Here is a 22,884-nt window from a genome sequence, read left to right as displayed (position 1 = left end):
TAAAAAAAAAATGGTTAAAGGTAAGCACCAAACCATACTGACAATAAGGCCCTTGAGTGACATTAAATAAATTGTAGTTTTTTTGACAGCGTAGCTTTTCTTTAGAAGGGTTATATAACCGTGTTGAAGCTGGTAAAAGTGTATAACAAAAAAGGGACGAAATGAAAAAAGACTTTTGGCCGAAGTATCCAGATTGACGTCATATTTTCATCTATTATCACGCCAATCAGAATATTTAAAAAAAACTTTGTACATTTATTCCCCTCTTTGAAGACACTTTAACCAGCTCCATTTTATCTTTAGACATAATATTATCTAATTTTGTTGAAAAATTTTAAGCCTATTTTGATTAATTCAAAAAGAGATATTGTTACTCAATAATTGTATGAAATTTTTATCTCAGATTTTCTTTTTGTATATTGTTGTTCTTGTTTTAATTCTCCAAGTATACTTACATTAATTTATGTAAGATAATCTAAATTTTTACCTTTTTTTCTTATTAAATACATTTCAAGATTTTAATACTTTTAAAGAGAAATAGGTTGCTAGCATCTATGGGCCATGTATTCGATGGGTAGGGTACTAAAAGTAGCCTAAAACCATCTAAAGATTTATATCTAAAAATAAGATAGACTTAACAATTTTGGTACCAACATGATTTTCATCAAAAATGGATAATTTAATCTGTTTAATAGTTATTTAAATGTTAAGCATCAGACAAAAAAACTAATAGTTATTTAAATCTTAAGCATCAGACAAAAAAACTTTACTACTTGATATTACAGGATTAAGTAAGGTCTTTTTAGGGAATAAGGGGTGGATAAATACATTTGAATTATATTGTTAACAATTTTAAAGTCAGATTTTTAAAAGCAAAGCTTTTATATAATTAGGGTAGATCCGTACGTCCGTCCGTCCGAGATAGCTTTTATTCGTTAATTTAGGCATGTTAGAATTGTCCTATCGATTTCAAACTTTGTATGATGATTCCTGTAGTAGTTAGGTACGATTTACATAGAAAGCGTAGCAACTCTATAATCATTACCAGAATGTCCGTACGTCCATTTTAAACATGTTGATTTTTCTACTTTTTTAACAACACATTTTTATGTGATCTAAATATCCGTTTGATCTTAATTTTTGTATGTTGATTCCAGGGACAACAAAGAACAATATTATAAGCGAAGCAACTCTATAATCAAGTTCTAAAAATGTAAGTATTTATCAAGCAGTTTTTCAACAAAAATAACAATTTTGCTTCGATTCTTATACTTTTATATTCTGTTTATTCAGTTCCGACACTATACAAGTGTTAATGTCCGTTTGTCCTAACGTTTCAGTGCTTCGCTTTTATGGATGTTGTCATCCTTGTTTCTTTATAAATGTTTCTCGTTTTAGTTTTGCGTCTTCTATAGATCTAAGATGTTTATATCTAACTAAGTCCTGCTTGCAAGGGATCTAAAGGTATAAGACAATGGCCGAGAAATTGATGTACATCCCCAATGATGACATACAAAACTACCCCTTCTGTAGATTAAAAATAATGGTTGAAACGTTTGAACACTCAACGTAATAAACCAACTAATCAAAATTTAGTTATAGTTCCCAAAGATGTTAAGCCAACGATTAAGAAAACGTTTCCATAAAACTTTGGGGACTAGTGTAATTAACAGCCCATTTTCCACACTCTCTACTTGCTTGCTACTACATCACTGTTTATTTTCATAGCTTTCCTTGATAAAAAAACATTTCCGCTAGAGAAGTCTTTTTAATGTATGCTGTATAAAAGCCCCTAGCCACATCCATCACCAAAATAAATGTGTTTTATATGTTTATAATAAACAAGTATGTAGAATAAAAACTAATTTATTCATAATAAGCATATTCAGAAAAGGGAAGATATATTCTAAAGGCAAAATTTCAAAGAAGTAGATTCGTCCTTGAGGATAACAAAAATAAGTATTTATTATTCCTCCCCTCCTCTTTCCGCAAAATTGTTCCTGTTTGCGTTTAAAAAAGCAGGTATTTTTGATACGAATTAAACACCAAAAATAGTTTCATCATTTACAAATATCGTATTCAAATTAATTTTACCCAGAGGGCAAATAAATTGAAACTTTTTACACCCCTTGCCTCCCACTCATATTTTGATTTTTATAATTTATGACAGTTTTCTATTTTGAATGTAGATAGCTTTTATTACTATATATTATTTTATTATCATTAGAACATTTTTCCTTGTTTTGATATATCTCTCAACTTTCACATAATGTATGATGAAAAATTACATCTAAAGTCAAAGCTTTTAGTGGTTACTGTTTAACACGCGTTTTACATTAGTAGCTCAACCATTTTAAATTTTTAGTAGTTGACTATGAAGCGTTGCCCCTCAAAATCACGAAAATCAGCTGAAATCACTAATATTTTTCGAATTAATTCATTTGTTGGTTACAGCTATATGCAACCACTAGCGGCTACGCCCTAGAGGCCTCTAGGGGCACTTGAGAAGGGGAGGGGGTCGAATTTGATAACCCAATTTCTTATTTTAGATTTTAAAAGAAAAAGTAAAAATAAATATTTTTTTTTTTGGGGGTTGGGGGGGTATTTTTCATTTTTTGGGGGGTTGGGGGTGTTCCACCCCCCAAGAAAATAGTTATAAACCTTCCCGGGACTTATGAGAAGCTACCCTGTTAAGCGAGATCCTTCGAGACACACAGACAAACAAACAGACAAACATCCTATTATTTACAGTTTATCTTATTATTTACCAGCGGCTACGATGCTAGATGCCTCTAGGGACACTTAATGTGGGATGCTCTCCGCCAAAATATTTAAAAACCTACCCGGGTCCTATAAGAAGCTTAATTGTAAACGATAATCTTATTGGTTCAGCGGTTAATGAGATCCTTCTTTACATAAAAAAAACGCTTACTACTTTAATGGCTGATTTATACTTTGAATTTGATTTTGAAGTAAAAAAACCTTAAAAACTTTTTAAAATTTTTTCTCTTTACTTTACTTGAAGTACATTTTATGATAATGTTAAGTGCTCATATTTGTATATTCAGATGGTGTTCAGAATTAAAGTTGACATATTGTGAAACTTAAATCTAAAATTTTATGCTTTTAAAATAATAGTGTGCACAGAATTTTGTCAGCACGAAGCACCTCAAAACTTTGACAACCACTTCTTGGACCAAAATCATGAGGAGTGTAATACAGACAAAAAGGTTGTGTTTTTAAATGTCAGGGGATGGATACACTCCCCCACATAATCAACATTAATAAAAGTCAAACAAGCATCCTTTTAATTGGTTAATAGGCCCATTTTTTAACACCTTTCTTGAAGTTTTACTGAGGATGTAGACCCTTGGCAATGGGGATGTAGATGGTTGTACACGTATGGGGTTGTATCCAGAATACCCCACCTGCACGCTTCTGCAAGCTTTTAAAATTGAAAACAATTCAGTCTAAAGTGTAAATAAGAGCATTAGAATTACAAAATTTTTAAGCAACCTTAACTGTTTTTCTTGAAAAAATTACACAAATGAATGTAATTGTTCTTGTTTCTAAAAGATATTACTGTAAAAATGATTGTTTTAGATGTAAATATGTTAGATTGTTTCTATAATAAAGCAATTTGTGTTCTAGACAACCTTTCTAGAGTATATAAGATAGTTAGGGATATGAGTTGCTACTGTTTACCAGAGCAAATAATCTCACCTGTACCAAACTAGCAAAATAATTTGGGAAATTATTTTGGCGCAAATTAAGACAAGGTCTTTTATTTTTTTATTATATCCAATCCATACAGATTGAAGGACATAATTGTATATCAAAAGATCGCAATAGAGCCAGGGAATATATTTATGGCATTTGTTGAGGACTTTTAAGATGGAATATTGAAAAATATATTGAATTAAGACACATTTGGGCTCTTGGGTGACAACTTTAACCAATAAATGATGAGTATATCTTAATGCAATTAATAATATCAACCTTTTTACTATGTCGGCTACAATAGATTAGTTAAAGACAAAACAGAAAATTATTTGTTTTGTCCTATCCAAAAATAACCTGCAATCATCTTGGTTTTTAAAAAAAATCTTTGATGTAAAAACACAGCAAAAGAACCACATAAGTACACAGTAATCAACTCTTATTCCCTACTGTAACACATAAATATAATAAAACATACATCATAACAAAACTTGTTTGATGTTTAAAAGGATTGTAAAGCACAGACATTGGTGTTTGCCCTCTCTCAGTGTATATTTTCATATGTCGAATATATGAATTAATAGATTCATTCACTTTATAATTTAACATACATGTCTTTGAAAGTAATGAAATTTACTTTTTTTCTGCTTACCCTTCTAAAGTTTAATTTAATATGGTTATTTTTGAGTAAAGAATGGAGATGGAATGAAGTGATAAGCTTCTTCATTTTTTGGTTTGTGATTAATTTGTTTAAATTTGATGTACTTTTACTCAAAGTGCTTAGGGACCTCAGATACCCTCCCTTTTAAAAATAAATTGTAAGAAAGGGCTGGTAATATTTTTTTATGAAGGAGAACTACTGCAAGGCCTTCTAGCTCAATGTGCCCTAATCTTGCAGTTTTACTATGTACCAAATATAACTTAACCTAACCTTACCCAGTGTAAAAAATTTACACATGAACTCTACCACCATATCTCTTATTACAATTAATTTCTAAATGGAAGATGGGTTCTGTGCTCGACCCTGCACATTTAGGGAAATCACCAAATTTAGTTTTTTATTTTTTTTTTGTGGAGTTCTATTCTGCATATTTGTAAAAAATTGTATCTAAATAGTTATTTTAAATTTTTGAACTTTTGTCTAATACATAAAAAGCATGGCAAAAAGAAGAATTTTTAATTTCAATTTTTAGAGGGGCTGGTGACACCCTCCACTCCCCCCTTACTTCTTAAAAGCATTAAAATTACATAACTGAACATATTACCAAGTACATTTGATTGTACTGTTTATATCTATATTAGTATGATGAGATAATTGATAATCAAAAACACATAAAGCCAAATGTATGATGCAACAACAGACGAGAACTCTGGGAAAAGAGGGAACATTGGGTTGTTTATTACACTAGCCCCCAAAGTTTTATAATAAACTTTTCTTATTCGTCGGATTAACAACTTTGGGGACTTACATTGAATTTGTTTGGTTTGTTCATTAACATGACTGTCAAAAACGTTTCAACCACTAATTGTATCTACATAATGGGTAATTCTGTGTATCATCATTGGGGATTTACAACAATTTATCGGCCATTGTCTTATACCTTTAGATCCCTGCAAGAAGAAAAGAGTGATCTTCAAGGATGGCTGAATAATTGTTGATGCTAGATAAATAAATAAATAAATTCTTATACATACATCATTTACTCTTTACAATATATATTATTAGGGTGCACAAGAAAATAGAAATAAATAATGTAATTTGTAATAAAGTTAATTGGTTTTTAGTTGCACTTTGTTTTTAAACTTTTAGACTTTTAATTTTTGCGATAGATTAAAGGCTTATTGAGAAAAATAGCTATTAAAAATAATTTCTTATGAATTGGGCCGATTAAAGACATTGAAAAAATAAATTATTAAAAATTTTACATATCTTTATCTTGGTTCCATTGGAATTCAGCCCACACGGGATTCAACCCAAGGAATTCAGCCCAGCGGGACTCAACCCAACGAAATTCAGCCAACACGGGATTCAACCCACGGTATTCAGCCCATATGAGATTCAACCCACGGAATTCCGCCCACACGGGATTCAACCCAGGTATTCAGCCATCACGGGAATCAACCCCACGGATTCTAATTGATTTTATTGAGAGCATCCTTTTGATATTCAGATAAAATAATTATTCTTTGCTCATACTTTACTTCTTATGTTGCCATGATCAATATAAAAATTTAAAAATACATAGATTATATTTTCATTAAAAAATAAATAGTTAAAACTTTATATTATGTCTTAGAACTAGCTTGTTTCCTGTAAAATGAAAGCGAATTTTCAAGTATGCCCTACATAATGTTCAAATTATCCTAATTCGTCTATAATACAGTAGATATAAATACACAGTCTACAATATGGCTGCCCAACCTTTTTATATAAGCTTCCAATTATAGGAAAAATGGCATTACTTGGCATTCAATATACCAATCATTTATCTTCAGACCTAGGCTTAACATGAATAATTTATGGAGTTTTATATCATAATCAACATAATAACAAATACTGTTACACTGTTTTATGTTCAATAACATTATATACACTACTTTAAAAAAGTCTCTTTTAGTTAAAAAAATTGCATTATTCACTGGTGAGTACAGGGAGGGGGAGGACAATGGGCTGTTTATTAAACTAGAACCCAAAGTTTTGGTATATTTCTGTTTTTGAGACTTTTATGAATTTTGATTAGTTGGTTCATTTAGTTGAGTGTCCAAAAGTTTCAACCACTAATTGTAATTTACAAAAGGAATAATTTTGGTATTATAATTTTAGGCAAAAGATTCCCCACAAATAATAATAGTTTCGTAATAAATACACAATAACTCTTCATTCATAGATAAACACCCCCAAAATTAGAGGTTAAAAAATACTATTCAAATTCCAGAGCTGGATCTTTAAATCATTTCAATGGTGCGCCAAATCAAGGTGAGCCAACTTTCCACCAATGAGAGCACAGCATTTTACGAAATGCCGCGCTGTGATTGGCTGAAATTCGGCGCACCCCGATTTGGCGCACCATTGAAATGATTTAAAGATCCAGCTCAGGATGACTTCGACCATCTTTTGCTATCGCTTGATCATTTATTCCCTTTGATACGAAATATACAATCCATTCAAAATAGAAGATTAGAAATATTACATAAATAAAATTATTTTCAAAGCTAGTTTTGTGACAGTAAAAAAATGACCAACGATAGGCCAATATACAGACTACAATGGCAGGCCAGTATACATTTTAATTGACCAGTATGACGTCATTTTTATAGGCACTATAAAAAGCTTCTATTTTTTCTTCTCATTATTAAAATAGTGCACATTTTATTTGAAATTTTCAAAAACTATATGGTAAGAAATAAAGACATTTTGTTTGTGATGAAAGATGTTTGTTTGTGTCTGAAGTAAAACAATAAAATATTAATATCATGATTTCTATTGTCTTTGATGCAAAATTATTTTAAGGATGCTGAAATTATCACTTTTGCGCATTCCTAACAGGAACACTAGAAAGATTTGCAGTAACATTATTGGATGATTTTATTACAGGATTTTTTCATAATGTTTTTAACATTATCAATGTTTTTTTTATATAGTTGTGAAAACATTACCGAATTTTTATCTTTATAGCTTGTTGAAGCTCAAAAAATTGTTTAGGCTTTTTAAAGTGAAATCAAATCATGTTGATTTAAGGCTTTACATTGTTGAGAAAATATAATGTGTATATAATAAAGGTGTGATGTAAGTTAAAAATTACAAAATTCTATGCCTTGATTTTAGCAGCTTTAATAGCTTGCACTTTATTTACCATAAATCAAAGAAAAGCAGACAGTTTGTCTCATTCTTCAGTTTTATGATGACACATGTTATTTACATGTTAAACTTGGAAGCATATTGTTAACGTACACTTTAAATTATTCATATCGATCTTTATGCGTTTAATAAAAGTGGTCATTTTTACCCCAAGCACTGGAAAGATAATCATTACTATTACTGGATGTTTTCATTGGATGATTTTTTTCTCAATGTGTTTCAGTTCAAAGATTTTTTCTATTAATGTTTCAGAAAACTAGATACTCCATTATTAAATTATGTTAATATAATGAAAATAACAAAGTTATACATTATACAAGGGAGAATAACCTAAAGAACCAAAAGAATAGCAAACAATGCTTAACAAAGCTTGCTAATTTATTAGACATAACAATTGTCCAGAATAGATATTTCATCTAAAATAAAGATTTTGCCCATAACTTTTCAATCAGTCAAAAGCAATTACTAGGGAAGACGTTTTCATTATCTTTAATATAAATTGTCTTTATTTTCAATCGTATTAAAGACAGCTTTCCACGAACAGTAAAATGAAAAATAAAAGATTTTCCAGTTTTGTAAGCACCAAGGAACCGAAAGCTCGGGCCAACAAAACTGGTGTTAATTTTATAATTTTTAAAATAACATCTGTAAAGATATATGATTTTTCAGATTGTCCCAGGACTGGTTCTAATCCAGCGATATTAATCGAGTTACAAGCCATACTGAATAATAGTTTCAGACAACGTGCTAAGAAAATAGTTACTATGCATAAGAAACAGGAGGTGTTGTGTATTCTATGCCGGATTGTAATAAAGTAATAGCTACATATATATATCAGAAAAAAACAATGCCATTTTTCAGGAAAGAGGAAACATTTGTCGTTGACATGAACATCTCCGATATTCTACAGGGATAGGACAATGGACAATACAAAAATCTCCCTCCCATTTTCTACTATGCAAAACTTTTTATTTTCAACTTGTAGATGAGAAAAGGGTTGTACAATAATTTAACTGCAATTGTCCTTTCTTCCCTGTAAACATTCAGAAAGTGTCATTACCCTTTGTTACCAAAATTTGTGCAAAAAATGGCATCACCATTGCAAACCCTGTCAGTCATTTAGGTGGCTTTTGGTTGCATATTAGCAAACAAGGAAAAAGAATTGTCCTATAGATTAAAAACTTTGCACGATGATTCCTATACCAGTTAGATACGATATAGGAAGCGTAGCAACTATTTAATCGTTACAAGAAAGTAAGTAAGTCCATTAAAAACATTTTACAATGTTGGAACAAATTAATGACACTTTACAATAGTCATTGTTCCAATTTTTTTGGCACTCATGGTAAATACAACATTTATAATTTCGTTGAATAGATTATTTTTATTTATACAATTCTTTAGTGAGCTACAACGTCTATATCATCCACCGCCTGACGGACAAAATGAAGAATTTATAGAGTATCTGCGCAAATAAAAAATCATAATTTTGAATTTGCCATTTCAATTATTTTAATAAAAATGATTTTAGCATGTTCCTGTTACTGACCAAGACTTTTTATGAGAAAGTGGGTAGTTTTGATTTAGTTTTCCTTCACAGGGAAAGGAAATCATCAGGAAATGCATTGTTTATAGTTATAGTTCTGTAAAACGTGGTTGTCATGATGAACATTGTTTCATACTGCTAGTTTTCTTATTTACTTTTTTAAAACAGGGTTGCCTTAAAAAGGGATGTTGTCTTAACCTCTTTTCGAGGAAGCTTTGTGTTTATCAAGTTCGAAATTAAATTCCTTATCATTAAACCAAAACCAAGCGCAAATGTCGTCTTTTCATGGCTTTCCTTTCATAATGTGGCGCGGCATGGATTGTTTTGTTTATTTTGATGCGCACGTTCTTTACTTTTGAATGAGATATGAGAGTGTGAAGATTTCGGAGAACAAAATTGGGCCTATCATTGGTCTCATAGTGTGTGAACGACCCTAGTATATCAGGGATTTGAAACCATAAGAGCTTCAGGTAGAATTTGTTAATTTTATTAGGAAGAATGGTGTATAGGACGATTATATGTAGTTTTAAAAAGGCTTTAGCCAGCTAAGCATGAAACTTAATTATGATTAATATATGTTTTAGTAATTTTTATGTGCCTTATTGTTGCATTTAACAATGATTTATTAAACCAAATAATTTTCCTTTAAAGCCAAAGTTTCCAAAGATTTTACCGTAGAGAAAAATGATTTTTAAAAAGCAAATAAGATTACGTGGTTATAAATAACTGGAATTATGAACTAATTGATATTGTAATTTCAGGTCTTTGAAATAATTTCATCAATAAATCTATATTCAAACCTGCTGTTGAAACTTGATGGTTCCTGGTATTGGGGGTTTGTATGTTCGCCAACTGATCTCGTGAACTTCCCGCTAATTCGGAAGTCAAACTCAACCAAAGTGTCATGGTTGAGACAATTTCAAAGTATCTGATGAATAGGCGTTAGCATTCATCAAGAGATCAATAGCATCTAGTGAATTATTGATGCAATAAACTGTGACAATTTTTCTGTGAAATAAGTACCTAGTGAATCAATATGCCACTAACCAAAAAGCAGAAAATTGAGCGAGCCATCGCTATTGGCAGTGAAAGGCTAGAAGTTTTTGATGAACAGTTAAAAGTGTTTTATGACAATCTAAAAGCCTGCCAAAGTTTTAGTTCATGTGAAAATGTGACTGTAAAATCAATTCGTGACATTTTTAGTGAGGTCAAGGACCAATCTGACCTAATAAAAAGTCTAAAACCTGCCGTGGAGACTAGTGAGCTGCGCGAGTTCAAGCGTGATTTGGATGAAGCTAGTGAGCAGAAAACTGTTGCAGATAAAGTTTATGCGTCGTTGGAGCAGTGTACAAAAATTCTGTACTGGCTTGACAATGATTCAGATGACGCGAGGTCAAGCACTGTCGCCAGGAACCTTGACGTCATTGAGAAGGTGAAGATGGACATGGGAGTGCTTAAAATTTCCGTGGAGTTGCGCCAAGAAGTACGTGATATGTACCGAAGGCTTAGAGAGATGGAACGTCGTTCATCTAACCTGGATGAGAGTGGGACACCTGCCATGCTCTCCAGAAGTATGTCTGCCGTGGATATTCGGAGTTCCAACCCGCAGTATGGGCGCTGGGACAACAGTTTATTGCCGTCGTTCGACGGTACTGACACGGATTACCCAAACTTTAAACAGGTCTTTAAGGATCTATGCTCTGGTTATGGATTTGCTGACCAGAGGTTAAGTCTGATGTTGTGTATGGAGAAGGTGATAACCAACCCGGAACTACGCAAGCAAGTGTCAGCGATTAGAGATCATAATGAACAATGGGCGTTTCTTGATCAGATGTTTTTATCAAACACTCGCCGGTTCATGAGGATTTTAACTAAGTTGAACAAGATGAAACCTGTGGATAAACCTGTGGACGTGGTTAGCGCAATTGCTACCTTCAAGAGCATGATGCAGGAGGTAGAAGCCATCGTTGGTTCTGCTGCAAAGGATTACAACCACCTAACTCTTATTCATATTTTTAAAGACAAGTGCCCTGAAAATTTGAGAGACAAAATTATGATGGAGCTAGGTAGCATGAACCAACCAAACATCCCGAAGATTGTAGAACTGCTGGAGAGGACCAGGGGTGCCATGTTGGCCGGTGATATGTCCTATGACAGTGGCGCCGGCAAGAGAAATCGTGACAGAGCTGCCGCCGCGCAAGTATCTGGCCGCAACGACAATAAGAATGGAAAGGCTGGAAAGGACAAGGCTTCCAAGTGGAACAGTGCATGTCCTGTGGAGAGCTGCAAGGAGAAACACCCGATTTTCCGTTGCCTCACGTTTAAGAAGATGGATGTGGTTGACCGCAAGAAAGTTGTCCAGCAGAAGAAGTTATGTGAACTCTGCTTGTGTGACGGCCATACTGCTGACAAGTGTAATAAATCTGATAAGCTTGGTGTTTGTGGTACCAATAATTGTGACAGATACCATTCCAGGTTACTTCATGAGGCTAGTGCTGGTGTGAATACAGTCTACAAGTCAAGTTCTGCACCCAGCCCCTGTACCTTCTTACTTCAGTTAGTTCCTGTTGTAGCACCTGGCGGCGGCACCTGCCACGCCACGGTAATGTTTGACTCCGGGGCAAATTTGCCACTTGTGTCTGAGAAGTTATCCAACAAGTTGAAGCTGAAATCTACTGGCAGATATACAACTATTTCTGTAGCTGATGGCAGTGAGTCTTCCTGCCGCAACGTTGTGTTTTATCTGAAGGATAGGGACGGCAATCTGAGGGAGTTTGAGGCAGCTGTCATGCCTACCCTCGGCGGGGCCAACGAGATGCGCTCGGTCCACCCCGAAACTGCCGCCGAGATATTTAAAATGCCGCCAGAAAGGTTTACATATATTAGTGGAGGCTTAGATATCATCATTGGAAATACACATCCTGATGTGTTTCCTTCAACCTACCAGAAAGTGGGCCAGTCTATGTTGTGGCGAACCATTTTTGGTAGTGGTTTTATCTGTACGAGTGCTGATGGTGGAGCTGGAGATCAAAAGTCGGCTTATAAGGCTGTCAGTGTCAGTGGAGGCACTTTGCCAGACTTTCTGACGTCTGAATCGTTTGGCGTACAGCCGCAGGCACTTTGTCCAGGATGTACTGCTTGTCAAGAGTGCAAGGCTATGGCCGACGGCACTACCTGGGACCAGCGTGAGAGGCAGAGGATAATTGAGGCAGGTTTAACACTAGACTTGCAGTCCAACAAGTGGACAGGTCAATATGCTTATATTGAAGATCCTCACACTTTACCCTACAATGAGAGTTTAGCCCGCAAAATTGCTGAAAAGGATCGTGCCAGGATGGTCAAGGAAGGTACCTATGGAATGTATGTGGAGGTATTCAACGACGCCATAAGAAGAGGCGTTTTTCAAAAAGCCACGCCTGAAGAATTGCAGTATGAAGGACCTAAGTCTTGTTCATCAATAGTGGTTGCTTTCAAGGAGGATTCAAGTTCCACACCCATGCGATTGTGTGCAAATAGTTCTCTGACGTTCAAGGGTACCAGTTTTAATAACATAATGCTGGGAGGCCCGCCGCCAATGCAGAAGATTTTTTATCATTTGATGCTTTTCCGCGGTTACAAGGTTGGTATAACCGCGGATATCTCCAAGTTTTATAACTCCATCCTGGCCACAGAGTTCGACAGCCAGATGAAGAGAGTTTTATTTTCCCCGACGCCAGATGGTCCACTTGAAATTTACCTGACCAAAGTTGTGAATTTCGGCGAGTTAGCTGCGGGAAATTTGGCAGTTACAGCCCTGAAGTTGACGTCCCGCCTGTTCGGCGGAAAGAGTGAAGCAGAGGTCAAGGAGATGTATGGAGAGGGACAGATAAACGGTAGTGAAATTGTGGCTAAACCTGAATTATGGAAGGAGCCACAAATACCTACCTACCCTGATGAGGAGTTCAAGTTACCTCAGATTCCAGTTGCAGTCAAGCTTGAGAAGCACAGTTTCATAGATGACGTTATTTCGGGAGCAGGATCGAAGCCAGAGGCCAAGGAGATGATGAAAGAGGCCGACAGAATTATCGGCAAAGGTAGTTTTTCCTTTAAACAAGTCATTTATTCTGGAGATGATTGCCAGCCTACCAAGGTTCTCGGGCTGATATGGAAGCCAGCCACTGATGTGTTGTCCATCGCCACAAGAGTCAACCAAGATGGTAAAGTCAAGGGAAGGAAGGTGAAAGAGGATGCTGATTTGTACAACCTCCAGGACGCCTTGGACGAGAATCTGACAAAGAAGATGGTCCACAGGTTCGCCGCCCAAACCTTCGACCCGATCGGGCTTTGCAGCCCTATTCTGTTAAGAATTAAACTTGTCCTGCGGAAAACATGTTTGCTGAATTTGGGCTGGCAAGATTTCATTCCAAAAAGTCTACGGGATGAACTTGTTCAGTCGCTGGAGGACAGAGCTGAGGTCGCTAAATTGGAGTTTGACCGTTGTGTGGTCCCGGATGAACCAACTGGCCTTCCTTCCTTGATGATGTTTTCGGATGGGTCATCAGAGGCTTATGCTTCTAATGCATATTTGAGGTGGCCAACTAGACAAGGTTATGAAACGTTTCTGCTAGCCACCAAGTCAAGAGTTGCGCCGGTCAAGTGTGAATCAATTCCGCGCCTTGAATTGATGGGGTGCCAGATGTCCACAAGGTTGGCAAAGTCCGTCAGAGATGCCCTGCCCTTTGATGTTATCAGAGTAATGTACTTTACTGATTCTTCGTGTGTTTTATCACAAATAGTTTCCAACAGTGCTATGTTGAACACATTTAATTCTCATCGTATTGGAGAAATTCAATCTGCGACCAACAAGGATGACTGGAGGTGGGTCCCGGGGACGCAAAACGTTGCAGATTTGGGCACCAGAAGCACCTGCAAGGTATCAGATTTGGGACCAGGTTCCAGGTACAGATTGGGCCCAGAATGGTTGCGCCAGGATGAAAGTGCGTGGCCGGTGAAAACTGCCGAAGAAGTCAAGCAGGTTTTACCCCCAGAGGAGTTGAATACCAAGATGGTTAAGTTATGTTCAATGAAAGTTGCCGGAGATGCCGCTGAAGATGTCTTTAGGTTTAAGCACAGGAGATCATTTGGACAGGCCAAACGTATTATGGCAGCTGTCCTGCAAGTTGCGAACACCTGGTTGAAGAAGCTAAAGAGCAGACAAGAAGGTAAGACTACAGCCGCTGGTAGTCATGTAGCTGCCGCAGATTCTGTGTACAAGCCGTCTTTGTACAATTTTATGGCGGCGGCGGAACTTTTCATTGTGTCACGAAGCCAAGAGGATGAGTGGATAAATGACGCTAAAGGCAATTATGCGTCATTAAATCCATTAGTGCATGAAGTATCATTGACCTGGCCTGTCGTTGGTCCCGGAGGAAATTATGTGACCAGGGAGATGAGGATTCTTAAAATGGTTGGTCGTGGACAGCCAGTCATTGACGCCATTACTGGCGGCCGTAAAATGATATTTGAAGACATGCCAGGTTTAATAATTTTGGAGCCTGGTAATTGGTTAGCTGCTGTTTTTATGAGAGAAGCGCATGTTGAGCTTCACTCTGGTGTCCGTGGAACTTTAGCTGAGAGCCGCCGTTGGTGCTGGATTGTGAAAGCAAGGAGGTTGGCCATCATGGAAGTGAAGAAATGTTGGCCCTGCAGTGTTGAGAGGGCTAAGGAATGTCGTGCTACCATGAAGGAGGTGTTACCTGACAAGTTGGTCCCGAGCAGGCCTTTTGAAGCTGTGCAAGTCGACCTGATGGGTCCGCTGGTTACGAGGAGAGCTGCCGCCAAAACGAGGAGTCAGACAGCAACGAAGAAGGTGTGGGTGTTCGTGGTGGTCTGCAGATTCTCAGGGGCGTTGTGGTTAGATGCCTTGGAAAAGTATGATACCAGCAGTATCCTGTTGTCCCTGCGCAAGTTGGAAGCTGTTCATTGTCTGCCGAAGATCATAGTAAGCGACATGGGCACACAATTATCCGGTGCTCGCAAGGTTTTAGAGCAGAAGTTGGGCAGCCAGGTAGAGTTTTCTTGGTCTCAGATCCCGGCCCGTGCCCACCATTATATTGGGCAGGCTGAGAAAATGGTGGGATTAACCAAGAGATTGCTGTCCAAGAAGTTGGTGAATAGTTCTGTTAATTTCAACGAGCTCCTGGTGCTGTTGGCGGAGGTCAGCAAAATTATGAATAGCAGACCACTGACGATTGAAGCTGCGAACGACGTGGAGAATTGGCGGCTGATCACCCCTGGCCAGCTGCTGGGAAATGTTGACCGCCAGCCGTTGTGCAATGTGGCGATGAAACCGGAGGACCAAATTTCCTCCAGGTTGAAGTTGTTGGAAGACTTGTCTGCCCAGTTTTGGACTGCCTACCGCCAGGAGATCCTACCGAAGATATTACGGATGTCCAAGTGGAAGGATGAGATGGCAGAGCCACTAGCTGACGGAGATATAGTTCTGGTTACGAGTACCAATCCCCTGATGAGATGTTTGAGGATGGGCCGAGTGACGAGAATTGAGGATGGGAGAAAGACTGCAAGAGTCTTGTTCAGACTGACAGATAAATCTCCCCTAGAAGAACATGCTGTATCAGTCAGGCAGTTGTTAAAAATTATGATTAATAATTGATTCTTATTTTATGGAAATTGAGATTTTTTTTTAGTAAAAAGCCACATTTTTCATATGCCTATTTTTATGCCAAAAATAAGAATCAAATGAAATGCGATTAAATATTCTTCTATTTCATATGCTCAAATTTAATTTTATTGAGTTTAATTTCTTTTCAAAAGTACAATTCATTTTAAAACTTACCTGAAAAGTTTAACAAAAAGGAATAAATGTGTCGAGGTTGCGTGATTCGATATTTATTCTAAGAAAAAAAAAAATCAAGTATTTTTTAGCAGATTTTTTAAAATTATATATGAATTTCAATCAAGTAAAACATTTTTATTTAGATCAAGGAATGATTGAAAATTCATATTTAAAGTCTCATATTTTTTTTACAAAGAAAAATTGGTATTTTTTCATAATTTCAATGAAAATTCTAACGAAGATATTATTTTGCTATTCTTTAAGTATTAAAAAGTTTTATTGTTGATTAAGATATTACAGTTCTTATTCATTAGGTTTGAAAAACTTTCTGCCCAAGGATTTTGAAAAATTTTTTCTTACTACTCTTTTTGATGCTTAACAAATTTAGTTTTAAGTACCTATAAATCTTAATTTTCTTGTCTAAGATTTATTTCGTTTTATTTTTACATTATTTGTTTACATTTACATTTCAACCTGATTTCGTAGGTACTTATTGATTTATTAATAATGATTTATTGCCTATTGATTATGAAATGATTATTATTTAGTATAGTTGTTATATTTACAACATCATGATTAATAGGATTATCTATTTTAGGATTGTGTATGTGATCTTGTGATTGTCATGTGCATGGAATGTTGTATGGTACAAACCAATCCCCATCCTTCTATCCTAAATTGTGAGGTATTATGAGTCCTAGTGAGGAGTATAATATTGTGTATGCATTCACGGGGTTTCATTTAGTTAGGAGCAAAATTGTCACGTTTTCGGGATGTGGCCATTCTCATGTGATTATGGTGAGTTGAGTTTAGTGAGAAATGTTGCTAGTGCTCAGCGCGAAAAAAACCTTGAATCTCGTTAAGGAAGTTAATTTGACTTTCAAACGGGGGGTGTGTCTTAACCTCTTTTCGAGGAAGCTTTGTGTTTATCAAGTTCGAAATTAAATTCCTTATCATTAAACCAAAACCAAGCGCAAATGTCGTCTTTTCATGGCTTTCCTTTCATAATGTGGCGCGGCATGGATTGTTTTGTTTATTTTGATGCGCACGTTCTTTACTTTTGAATGAGATATGAGAGTGTGAAGATTTCGGAGAACAAAATTGGGCCTATCATTGGTCTCATAGTGTGTGAACGACCCTAGTATATCAGGGATTTGAAACCATAAGAGCTTCAGGTAGAATTTGTTAATTTTATTAGGAAGAATGGTGTATAGGACGATTATATGTAGTTTTAAAAAGGCTTTAGCCAGCTAAGCATGAAACTTAATTATGATTAATATATGTTTTAGTAATTTTTATGTGCCTTATTGTTGCATTTAACAATGATTTATTAAACCAAATAATTTTCCTTTAAAGCCAAAGTTTCCAAAGATTTTACCGTAGAGAAAAATGATTTTTAAAAAGCAAATAAGATTACGTGGTTATAAATAACTGGAATTATGAACTAATTGATATTGTAATTTCAGGTCTTTGAAATAATTTCATCAATAAATCTATATTCAAACCTGCTGTTGAAACTTGATGGTTCCTGGTATTGGGGGTTTGTATGTTCGCCAACTGATCTCGTGAACTTCCCGCTAATTCGGAAGTCAAACTCAACCAAAGTGTCATGGTTGAGACAGATGTTCAACCATTCTTATAACGATCAAATATTATTTAATACATGCAAACACAAAAAAGTGGTTATTTAATGTAATGTTGCATTATTTGTCAAAACATGAGATAAAGATGTGTTTCATACAGCTAGTCTTTATAATATATTCAACGAAATAGAGATATTTTGCATCTAATTGTTTTAAAATCTTAGTTAAAAAATAAACCAGTTGGAGATAAAAGAGTTTTATTTAAGGTTAAAAATTCGGATAATTCATATAACTTTTACCTGAGTGTTATAAGATTGACGTCTGAATCATTGAACATGGCGAATGCCAGCTTGGATCCTGTTGGACTTGACCATATGGCGTTGGACCGTCCAAGTATTTCCTCTGAAAAACAAGAACAGTTAAATAATACATAAGCAAATTCTATTGGTCTGTATTAGTCTTAAAATTTAAAAATCTTTATAGAATCATGTATATTGCAAGCACCTTGCCGGAAGCCGTAACCAATAAATGCATTTGGTTTGAAATAACCCAACAATATCAACTATATTTGTTAGAAAAAAGGAATATTTTTTTGGTATTAAAGAACCATGCTTTTTCTTTTATTTTATAATATCACTGTTTGAAAATAAAATTATCTAATCCCTAAAAAATTAATCCAATCCACAAATAAAATTGTCCGTTCCTACCTTCATACAACCAGTCCGCGACTCCGTTATAGATAGTTCCTGCCTGTCCTGTAGATGTTAGTCTATGAACCTCTCCTCCACTTAAAACCTAAAAAATTCTGGTGAAATTTCTTTTCCAAATTTCAAAAGTACATTTCTTGTCTTTTTTGTCCATCTTTTTGTCCATTACGATTTTATTAAACAACTTATGGATTCTACTTTTTTATGTTCTCATATTTTATTTTGTTTATTTTTAACTAGCAGCCATGCCCAAGAGGCCTCTCTAGGGGCCCATGAGTTTAGGGGAGGGAGTTTCCATTGCAGTTTTAAATAGAAAAGGTTTTTGCACCCTTTTAGGAAGAGTAAACCAGTAAGTAATACAGTAGCTCCGCCTATTGGGACTTTACAAATATAACTATAAACAGATGAACTGAAATTTAATTTCCGAATGTGTACACAGTTTCCTCGGTGTTTCTTCATCCTATCTCAATATTTACTACTAGCTAAAAAAGCTTCAAACTTTAAAAAAAATCAAAATTTGAAAAATTAAAAGTTTGAATGCATAATGTATAAATCGTTTATACGTTCAAATTTTGATTTTTTTTGAAGATTTTTACCTAGTAGTAAATATTGAGATAGTACGAGGAAACGCCGAGGAAACTGGGAAACTGTGTACACATTCGGAAATTAAATTTTAGTTTATCTATAAACATTCCCAGGATCTATCAGAAGCTTCACTGTATCACATTGTTTCAGCGAGTAAGAAAATTCTTCAGTACAGACAAAGATCCTGCTTTTTTTATATCAGGATAATTCTAAAATAATATAAAATCTTGTTGAAGTAAATGTTAAATAAAATATTTTGTTTTTATCAGGGAGGGAAATGACAATGTCGTATAGATCAACTACAACCAAACATGGTTGCTCATAGTTGTAAAGGCAGAATTATGCACATTACAATACGGATAAGTGGATTATTATTTTGGTCCCTCGTCCTATCCTCGTGATTCTGGTTGGCTGATGTTAAGCAGATATCATAAAACAAGAATAAAATCATGGAAATTCAAGTAAAAACATTTCACAATTTATGCCAAATGAACATAATAATGCAGTTATTAGATGAATGTTATATATTTTTAACATAATTTTGATATCATTGCTGGATTGAAGTCATAATCTCGACGTAAATTTAAAGTAAGTAGCTTCTTTCCTATCTTATATAGCAGTAAGTTTGTTTTGTCTGAAGCTAAAGATTTTGGAAACTACCAGTCCGAATTGGCTTTACATTTTAGGAAAGCTTTTAAAATTTCTTGAAGTGGTTTCAGGCTACTTTCTTGACATAACAGCCCTCCTCTATAGACTAGGGGCGAAGCAAACATTGTTTTATTCATTGCTGTATTGTAGACTTAAATCTTTAATATTATATTAGATACAAACAGGATATAAAAAACCTAACCTTACCTAAAAGCAAAATTGCATCTATAATTTACAGATATACGGAAAGAAAAATATAAATTTATTGGACAGACAGACTGAGTGAGAAAACTTAATGACATTGGAACAAGTTTTGCGTTATAAAAACAGGATGTTTTGGTTTTACAATTTTACTCACAGCGTTTCAGTTTCTTTTACTATTTCACTTTCAGAGTATTTTGGAAAAAGTCAAAACAAAGGTTAATATACTTTCATATAGTTTTACAGACATAGACCAAAGATAATAATAGAAATTGGGATATATATAAGACAGGGAAATAAGCTATCAAATAAATTTCTTCAGGAATCTAAAGGGATAAGAAAATGGCGGGGACACTAATGACGCTCAACTTAATGAACCAACCAATCAAAATTCTCTCCAATAGTCTCCAAAGTTGTTAAGCCAACGAATAAGAAAACGCCATTATAAAACTTTAGGGACTAGTGTAATAAGCTTTGAGGTAGGAATTATTTTTAACCCGTTGCTCCCTCTTTCTATAGAGCATAGCTACGCTATGTACCTTACCTTTGGCATGTAGTAAAGATCGTTGTTGGCTACGAACACGATACCACCTGGAACAACAAGAGTTATCCTTTATTCATTAAGAGGGTACTAAGTTTTTTTTCATGGCATTTTCTTTTCCAGAGAGTTAGGTTAACTTATGTCCTTAAATTTTGTAATCCTTTCTATCCGTTAAAAGATATCTAAAGTAATAAAAAATAAAAGTTAATTATTCTTTTTTAATCATTTGGAATTCATGAAATTAAAATTTTTATTTTGTCTGAATTAATTTTATCGAAATTAGCTTGGATACTTGCAAAAATTTTCTCAACTTTTCTATTATGATTCAAATTTCATTATTAAAATATTGTTACACAGGGAATGTACAACAAGTAATAAACTTTTAATGAACATAATATTCTTGCAACCAACAGGCAAATAAGCTACTGGATTATGGCATTTAGTCGATATAAATTATAAAAAGGCTCTACTTAAAGTTTTTTTTCCAATGATTGTATAATTTGACTTCCCTGGGGACTTTCAATTGGGTAATTTAGAGTAGGACATCTGCCATACTCAAATTAGTTGGTTTCAAGATTAATTTTTATGAACTGTGTTAATATTACTGTTCATTAAAAGCAGAATATGCAGAATTTAATTTAGAAAGACACACATTTATTCTACTAATTTGGCAGATAGAAATCCTATTTCAATTAAAAAAGGATATGCTCCCATGCCTCGATTGTTATCCTTGTTAGCTGGTAGAAATGTAGCGTATTGAAGCTTCTCTTGGTCCCGTAGCATCTCATTACTGCTGTTTATACCAACTGGAATCAAGGGCTTGGTCCTGAATAATTATGAATTTAGTGGGGGATTGTTTTAGGCTGTTTTTGATGATTAGGGTTGAATAATTTATCCCGTAACATCTCATTATTACTGTTTATACCAACTGGAATCAAGGGCTTGGTCCTAAATAATACTAAATTAATAATGACATGGTTTCATGTTTTAGGCTATTTTTAGGGACAGGGTAATGGATATTATTACTTGAATCTTACACCAGATTTTCATGTTTTATAATAAAGTAAATTCTGTAGCGGGCTAAAATAATAATCTTCAACATACCCCTCCTTTACCCCATTCCCTCCCCTCCTACTGGATAAACGGCCCGACCAATAAAAGCAAGGGAAAATCGCATCCTAAATTTTCTCCTGTCATATTAACCACGTATATTCTACATCCATTGAAAGGGATAGAATGATTGTAATAATGGTTTTAGGTTATTTGTTGTTGATGGGTATTGACTAAGTGAGTTAGAGAGCAGATGTTACAAAATAAAAACTTTATCTATTACTATTTTGACGTCTTCTGTATAAGAGTGTACTGTTATTATTTGTTTATCAATGATGAAGAGATCGTACTTTGTTCATAATTATTAATAAGATAACCTTGGAGAGAATGAGATTAACGTAAGCACTTTCCAACTGATTAACTCATAAATCAATAAATCAGCTGATCCCATTGTAAAAATTACTAAAATTTCTAGATAAAGGGTTTCGTGATTTTTAAAATTAATATTATTCCAGATCTACGAGCACTTAACAACTGCGCTTTAAACCACTTTGTACCTTTTTTCATCCATGATTTTTGTGCTTCGCCACTTATAAATGCTGTCATCCTTGTTATCAAATAAACATTAGGAGGTTTGGGAGGATACAAGGTGATATATAACCAAATTAAGGGAATATACCAGTCTTATTTTTATCGTGATGGGCTTGTGTACTATAAAATAGTATACTGAATCTATATATAAATATACTTCAGATTGTACTTTGGTAATAATTGTTAACAAGGAAAAAGTCCAAAAGCAGCGTAATAAAGAGATTAAATGTAAACTACGATACTAAGACTAAGTGGCGGTTTCACTCATAGTGCCTAGTCGAGCACATGACGCCCCCCTCTTATTTGAAATGAATTTAAAATAAGGGGGGGGGGGGGGGAGGTTTAGTTTTTTTCCTGGTGGATCTTGTTACTTCATCCTAAGTTTAGTTAATTTATATTGTTTACAGAGTAGCCCCTCAAAAAGAGCCTCCTGCAGGGATCAGAAAAAAATAATCCCTTTTAAAAATTTGTTGCATTACTAAGGTTGTTGGCGGGATGGAGGGGGGAATGGGGGGTTTCTGTGCTTTCTTGGATCATTAAGGGAATTAAGGACCGACTGTCTTAAGACTTTAGATTCTAGGCCTCGCCGGCTGAACTACAGTAGAGTCTGGAATATATGAATACCGTTCTTCTATAGATCTGAAAGGCCGTTCTGATATACCCTAGATATAGAGTATCTACACTACTAATTACCTGTCTTTTGTATTGAATACTGTATACTTTGCCAAGGTTGAATGCCTAAAACAAACAAATAAATTAGTATATTTATTAAATTGTCAGAAAAGTGTTGGGGAGTTCTAAGGTGTATGAGTTTTTGTTGGGGATTATGTCATTCCCTCCTTTAAAGGCTATCAATTTTTACAGTTTTTTTATTTTGACGTTTTAATTCATAAAATTGTCCTTGTTTTTATCCTTATCTTTCATACTACGCTTAGATAGTAGTAAAACTTTAAAACTTCTCTAGTATTAAATTAACAAGAATTAAAAGATTCATGGAAGCAAAAATAAACCAAGCAAT

General features: G+C 34.8%; 1 protein-coding gene across 1 annotated transcript in view; it reads right to left on the bottom strand.

The window, feature by feature from the left end:
• LOC145322409 (A-type potassium channel modulatory protein DPP6-like) overlaps nucleotides 1-22,884 on the bottom strand; it is a 107,406-nt gene that overhangs the window by 39,126 nt on the left and 45,396 nt on the right. Inside the window, exons 6-10 of the mRNA XM_080164399.1 lie at nucleotides 22,560-22,604; nucleotides 20,942-21,051; nucleotides 20,229-20,275; nucleotides 18,251-18,338; nucleotides 17,843-17,945 (exon numbers count right to left, since the gene is read on the bottom strand). Of these exons, the coding sequence (XP_080020525.1) occupies nucleotides 17,843-17,945; nucleotides 18,251-18,338; nucleotides 20,229-20,275; nucleotides 20,942-21,051; nucleotides 22,560-22,604 (393 nt within the window). The remainder of the gene's footprint in view (nucleotides 1-17,842; nucleotides 17,946-18,250; nucleotides 18,339-20,228; nucleotides 20,276-20,941; nucleotides 21,052-22,559; nucleotides 22,605-22,884) is intronic.

Source organism: Acartia tonsa, chromosome 6 (genome assembly GCF_053477335.1).
Source record: "Acartia tonsa isolate MP-2025a chromosome 6, ASM5347733v1, whole genome shotgun sequence".
Taxonomy (NCBI): domain Eukaryota; kingdom Metazoa; phylum Arthropoda; class Copepoda; order Calanoida; family Acartiidae; genus Acartia; species Acartia tonsa.
This window is presented reverse-complemented; position numbering and strand designations above follow the sequence as displayed.